Source organism: Neomonachus schauinslandi, chromosome 6, assembly GCF_002201575.2.
Source record: "Neomonachus schauinslandi chromosome 6, ASM220157v2, whole genome shotgun sequence".
NCBI classification, from domain to species: domain Eukaryota; kingdom Metazoa; phylum Chordata; class Mammalia; order Carnivora; family Phocidae; genus Neomonachus; species Neomonachus schauinslandi.
The window spans coordinates 149,672,255-149,678,889 of record NC_058408.1 but is presented as its reverse complement, the minus strand read 5'-3'; the positions used below and the strand labels follow the sequence as shown (position 1 = coordinate 149,678,889).

Genomic DNA, 6,635 nt, shown 5'->3' with positions numbered 1-6,635 from the left:
ACCATTGTCATTAGGGTAAAAAAGGGCTCACACTTTCTGGACAATTCAAGATCAAAGCAAATGTGTCCATCCTTAGCCAGGGAAGTTGCTAACTGATCACATAAATAGTTTATTCTCTTGCAGGGGAAGTTTGAGGCAGGTTTACATTTTTTTTTTAATTTTATTATGTTACGTTAGTCACCATATAATACATCATTAGTTTTTGATGTAGTGATCCATGATTCATTGTTTTCATATAACACCCAGTGCTCCATGCAGAACGTGCCCTCCTTAATACCCATCCCCCTACCCCCCCCCCTGTTTGTTTCTCAGAGTCCATAGTCTCTCATGGTTCATCTCTCCCTCTAATTTCCCTCCCTTCATTTTTCCCTTCCTTCTCCTAATGTCATCCATGCTATTCCTTATGTTCCACAAATAAGTGAAACCATATGATAATTGACTTTCTCTGCTTGACTTATCTTACATTTTTTTTAAACTCAATTTACTCTCTACCAGCTCAGAGAGAAATGATATTTAAGAATTGAGAGCACACCAATGCTTAATGATAAAGATATAACTGGCTTTTAGCACATTAGTCACACTCTACAAAGTTTGAGATTAATTCCCAGAGTCCTTTGCACACTTATTCATGATTTTGCTCTTTGAAAGGAAGTTTTTGTCATCCCTGTGCCAACTCCATTGCGAAAGGACCTTTTCATAAACGTCTTCTTGAAAATGGGCTTTAGAAAATCTAGTCCCTTGCTCCTGTCCATCCTGGTTGGGCAGCTGTTCAACAGGATGAGAAAGTAATCAGATTTTCCAGACACCTGGCAATTCAGAAGGGGGAGGAGGGAGAGAATACAGCTTTAGGATGAAAAGTTTATTTCAATAATAACAATTTTCAAAATCTTAAGGCTGTAAATCCAATGTCTCCAACCTTTCTGAGGGAGAAATTTTGCTAGCACACAACATATACTTTATCTAAATACAAAATATTATTTAGAGCTATCTACTCTCTCGTCTAATTTTTATACTACTTACGTAATTGCTGTCATTCGGGATTTGCATCATACACCATACATAATCATCTTGTTGCTATTACTTCATAAAGAATCTTTCAAGTGGCACTAATTAGTCCTAGGAAGTTTTTAAAAATTCACTAAGAAAAACAATCCATGATAACCAAACTTCAGATTTCAGCTGGACACACTTTCCCTCTGAGATTTGTCCTGGGTCATTTACCAAAGTTTTCCATAAGGCTATCTTGCTACTTGAACAATAGCATCTTCATCTTTTGACTTTGGTTCAGTTTCTCATTAGTGGTTTGAAGACCCGGAGAGTGTGGGGGTACTTAGTCTTGAAGGAAGTACATGTCTGGAACCAAGAGTTCAAATTGGCCATCAAGTATATGCAGTTCAACCCCATACTTTCCAGATAAAGGAACCAAGTAAAGAGCAAAGGGCCATATCCCAAGGACCAGGGCTGGCAGTTCCAAAAAGTGGGCCTGACCCAGAGATCAAGTAAGAATTTTCAACATTTGTCCTGTGTCCCCTCCTTTGTGGTTTCAGAGGATGTACACACTGATGACGTATAACTGCAAGTTCTATCAATAAATGGAGCAAAGATTTATCAATGATCTGCTTTGTGGTAAATCCTTTATGTGCATCACCTCATTTTATCCCCTCAGAAAGCTCTATGTATAAAGTGGTATTATCATTTCCTCAGTTTTATTTTTTTCATTAATAAGAAGTACATTTATTTATTTTTTATTATGTTCAGTTAGCCACTCTGTAGTACATCATTAGTTTTTGATGTAGTGTTCAATGATTCATGAGTTGCATATAAATGAGGAAATTAAATGGTCTGTAGGTCGGGCGCCTGGGTGGCTCAGTTTGTTGAGCATCCGCCTTCAGCTCAGGTCATGATCCCGGGGTCCTGGGATCAAGCCCCGCATCGGGCTCCCTGCTCAGTAGGGCGTCTGCTTCTCCCTCTCCCTCTGCCCCTCCCCCCTGCTTGTGCTCTGTCTCTCGCTTTCTCTCTCTCTCTCTCAAATGAATAAATAAAATCTTTTTTGAAAAATGGCTTGTAGGTGAAGCAGGGATTAGAGTGGAAACACCTGACTCCAAGCCCATTTCTCAACCACATGAGAGCAATAAAAAGAAAAGGGGGCTGAACGGTTTTATTATAAGGAAAGAAACATACTACAGACCTGGGAACAGTCAGACAGAGTTTCAGAAATATTGGTCATGGGAAACCAATAAAAAACTCTTATTTGAACGCCCACTATGTGTTTTTCCCTGTGTAAATGGAGGAAATCTAAGCATGGTATAATGCCATCTATTTTAAATCCCCAGCAAGGAGGGGCCTATGAGTCATTTCAGGAAGGGAAGCATTCCAGTTCTTTCCAGAAATACTCATGATACCACCTTTGTATTGCAAAAGAAATGCATCATTTCTGGTTATAAGATGCTGAAAACATCCCTAAAAAGATACTGATGTACTTTGCTGATCATTGAAGGGAGTCCTTGCCAGAGCTAACTTGTTAACAGAATAATATGGTATACTTGCCTAGTTGATGTACTTTATGAAGTTCACATCAAATATTACAAGAGCCTTTGCATTGTTTTGTCTGTAATTACTCACCTTAAACAGTCAAATTGGTACCATTGCTACATGATTGAGTTATAATGAGAATGAAATTGTCAGATGCAAAAATAGAAATATGGAAAATGCACGGAAAGAAGAAAATTTCATATATGGACAAGCAGATTTGTAAGTACATTAGAAGAAAGTACATTCTTAATTAAAAAAAAAAAAGCCGCACACAAATGCCTTTTGTTCAAAGAAATGTCATGAACAAACCTTCAGGAAAAGAATAGAAAGTAATTAGGAAGACACTTGAGAAAATATACCAATTTATGGTTGGGACTCATCAACTTGATCAATATGGTTGGTGTCTTATAGAATCAATGACTCAATTAGTGTTGAATGCTCATAGGACTAAATCAGGAAAAAAGAAGCTAACTGAAGTAAACAAGTAATAGAAAAATGACAGATGCAAAGAAGACCAATAATATAAACAGCTAGATCATTATGTTTGGACTTTTATCTATTATTTAGGATTTATGTAGCATCTCATTATCCTAAAAGTAGTTTCATGAATTACATTGATTCAGTAATTACAGTATGCCAGGCTAAGTTTCAGTGAACACAAAACAGTATCAGTGACAAAAAATATTTTAAAATTTTAAACAAAGCATTGACATTAAAGCAACTGAAATATCAAGTAGAAATAGTATGAAAAATTCCAAAAAAAGACGTTCATTTTCTGAATGTTTTGAACAGTTCAATGATTAACATTAGACAATCAATATTCTTGAATAAACACATGAATTAATATTTTATGTGATATTTCATTGAGATATGGCATTTTATCTATATTCTGTTTCTGAAGAAGTTACCATTTTTATAAAATTGGTAAATTCACTATTTTAAAAAACTGATCCATTGTATTTGTAATATAGTTTCAATGGTTAAATGTTCACTTTGATCATGAGTGCACATGTGAAATAAATAAATTGTCATGGGCAAAACTATGCACATTTTACATTGAAATGCATGTTTTTCTATGCAGGAGCCAACTCTTAAATAATTTAAAACAAATTTTAATAAGTCTAGCATTATTTTTGTCACATAAGCACTTCTTTTTACTAATTTCTTGACTCTACTTATTTTTTTTCATTGAAAGCTCTAATAATAAGAGAAATTACTTTTCTGTCACATATTCCCTGAGATTACTTTGAACTTAAACACTTAAAAGCCATCTAGTCAAGCATCAAAAATAGAGGCAAAACTCTTACCTTAGAAGGTGGAACTGGAAAACACCAGAACACATGCATTGTAGAAATCAATAGAAGTAGAATAAGGCTGAATTTTAATGAGCTGTAGGGTAGGGGAAAAAAAACCCTAAGATTAGTTTCAGTTAGGGAAGTATAAGTAAAAAAAAAATCATATATGAACTCAACAGTTTTCTCTGTGGAAAAAGACAGTCTTTCACCTAATCATTTTGGATTTTCCAAAATTTCTGCAGACCGGTGGTTTTATTGCCAAATTCCTCACATTTACTGTCAGAGCCTCCTTGGGTGACCCTTTTATACCAGAAAAGTTCAGGAGTAACAATGTCATCACGTCTCATCATATGTGACTAATTGGTTCTTTTTTTGTTCTTGTTAAGTTGGAAAAGGCCAATAACGCACAGGCATTGTCACTGAGCGACCAAGGATTGACTTCATTTAAATTTTGCCATTAAAAATGTCCTTCAAAAGCATTGTCTTCTAAACTGTGTCATTGTGACATAGATAGCTAGAGGTCTCAAAAGAAACCACAAGTTTGTTTTGCTTAGAGTTTAACACTTAAACAGGGATGGCATTATTTCTTTGAATGTCCAGCATCATGTTCCAGAGACGAACACAAAATACTTACAAGAACGAAGAACATCTACCCTCACAATGCACACAGATTATTTAAGTTTTCCACAATGGATTTCCCTCCTTTAGGACTTCTGAGGTGAAAGCAGGGAAACAAGTATCATGTCCCTTTGTCACTGGTCACTCAAATAAAGGAAAGGCACTGCACCTATCCCTTTCCATGTGCATACCCAGAGTCCAAGGCCCAGAGTTCTGAAAAGGCTGCCTGCCATGGCCTCCTTTTTCTCTCCAGGGCATAGAATTTCTCCAGGAAGCCTTTGCTGCCCTTGCAAACCAATGGGCATCCACATTAATAAATTGATTCAGGAGCGCTAAGTGTGAACAGATGTTGCTGGAGCTTACAATGGAGAAAAACATCAAGGGAGGTGCTTTCTGCTTGGATAACTAGTGTTTCTGAGATGGAGCCAACATTTTTTTAATACAAAGCAACCGAGGGACATCCTTGCTTCCTCAAGATCAGCACCTTTTGGAGGACAAAGCTGCCCTGTGTCTGGGACATTTGTTACCTGTTTGTCAGTGCTACATCCCTTTCTTTAGGGAACTGCTAATGGGTATGATTCTCATATAGTTGTCGATCATATAGTCACCCTTTGTCTACCACGAGGAAAAGCAGGTGACCCAGATTCTCAAGAGAACAAAGGTCACAGGGATTAGTGTCAAGTTGGGAGCTGGGGCATGTGATCCAACATATTTATCATAGTCTTTGGGGATATCACTTGGAGGTTGGGAGATAAACAGCTCTAAGAACACCAAAAACTGAACACACACATTTACTTTTGGTGTCTCTTTAAACTGGCCATCGTAGATCCTCTCTTTAATCTGACCAAGTAGATCCTGAGAAACGTTCTTATTAAAATAGTTTAGTAACAGACCATTAACAGTCTTAAGTTTTCATGGGACCAGTTGCTTTTGGATGTGGTGAAGGTGGCACTAAAAAGAAGAGGATCAGCTGGAAGTTTAAGACATGACTAAATTCAATCCCACATCCCCTCTCCACTTCCCATGTCCAAACAACTTCTGCCCCAGCAGAGGACTATAGGTCTATTCTATGGAAATGGTAAAGCAGAGTGTCTCCTGACCAAGGGAATCAGGTGTAGTGGTGTTAAGGGGTTACTTTTCTGAAAACAAAGGTTGAACAAGTGTTACACTCAGGACTGAGACCCATGGGTCTCTTTCTTGGCACAGCTCCCGGAACACTGTTAGACCGGTCTTTATCCTCAAGACAAGAGAATGGAACACCTTCTCTGGGGAATCTGCCCAGCTCAAGATGAAAAACCTAGAGATACAGACATTAGGGTTCCCACATAAAAGCAGCTCAGGCAAGTGAAATCCACTAAAGTCCAGGGCTAACAGTACCCACTAACACACACACAAAAATTTATGGATGTTTTAGCGCCTATTTTTAATATAAACAGACAATTCAGAGATGCAACTGAAATGAGTACAAGATATTTATAAAGGCAGAACTGGTAAGAACAAAGAAAATGGGAGAGAAGTCCATAGCAGCAGTGTTTTATCCTGAAAGATAGAAACCAACAAACAGGAAGTAAAAGTGACTTGAAGGAAACAGGAGAGAATGCAAGAGAAGAAAACTTAAAAAAAAAAAACCTAATATTCTCCCAGAGAGAAGAGAAAATATTGTATCTATAAAATAAGAAAAGAACGCTATATAAAGCAAATCATTTAGAGGACAAAAAGGAGCTCATGAAAATTAAAACTATTAAAAAAAAACTCAGAAGGATTGAAAGATAGGGTTGCATAAATCTCCCAGACATTACAGAAGAAAAGCTAAGGAGAAAAACTAAAATAATTAAAGAATAGTACCCATCCAGTAGTTCCAACATATAAATAATAGGGATTCTAGAAAAGAAAATGGAAAAAAAAAAAAAGAGAGAGGAGAGGGAATCATCAATAAGGAAATTCAAGAACATTTTCCATAACAGACGATACTGACTTTTGGGAAGGAAGAGACTCATCAAGTGTCTGACACTACAGGTCAATCTGACCCATATTAAGATACATCATCATAAAATTTTCGCAAATTGCAACCTACAACCTCCAAATTAACTACAAAGATTCAGACACCAGAAATATTTTAGAATTCTCGAAAATAATGGAAGAGCTTGGAAGAAAATAGAGCAATGCCTTCAAAATTCTGCAGAAAAATGA

At 36.8% G+C, this 6,635-nt stretch overlaps 1 protein-coding gene across 1 annotated transcript; it reads right to left on the bottom strand.

Moving 5' to 3' along the window:
* Positions 1 to 626: 626 nt before the first annotated feature.
* NPS (neuropeptide S) lies at positions 627 to 4,164 on the bottom strand. The gene is made up of 3 exons (XM_021703841.1): positions 4,037 to 4,164; positions 3,840 to 3,921; positions 627 to 806 (listed from the first exon to the last, which is right to left on the bottom strand). Exons 1-3 carry the CDS (start codon positions 4,162 to 4,164, stop codon positions 627 to 629), a joined length of 390 nt encoding a protein of 129 aa, XP_021559516.1.
* Between the last annotated feature and the right edge of the window lie 2,471 nt (positions 4,165 to 6,635).

What these genes read in the sequence shown, in the direction of transcription:
- NPS (XM_021703841.1), bottom strand. Translation starts at nt 4,164, where the DNA reads ATGACATTGTTACTCCTGAACTTTTCTGGTATAAAAGGGTCACCCAAG. An exon ending in GGAAAATCCAAAATGATTAG is followed by an intron (nt 3,922 to 4,036) that starts GTGAAAGACTGT and finishes CCTACCCTACAG; the next exon opens with CTCATTAAAATTCAGCCTTA. An exon ending in TTCCAGTTCCACCTTCTAAG is followed by an intron (nt 807 to 3,839) that starts GTAAGAGTTTTG and finishes CTGAATTGCCAG; the next exon opens with GTGTCTGGAAAATCTGATTA.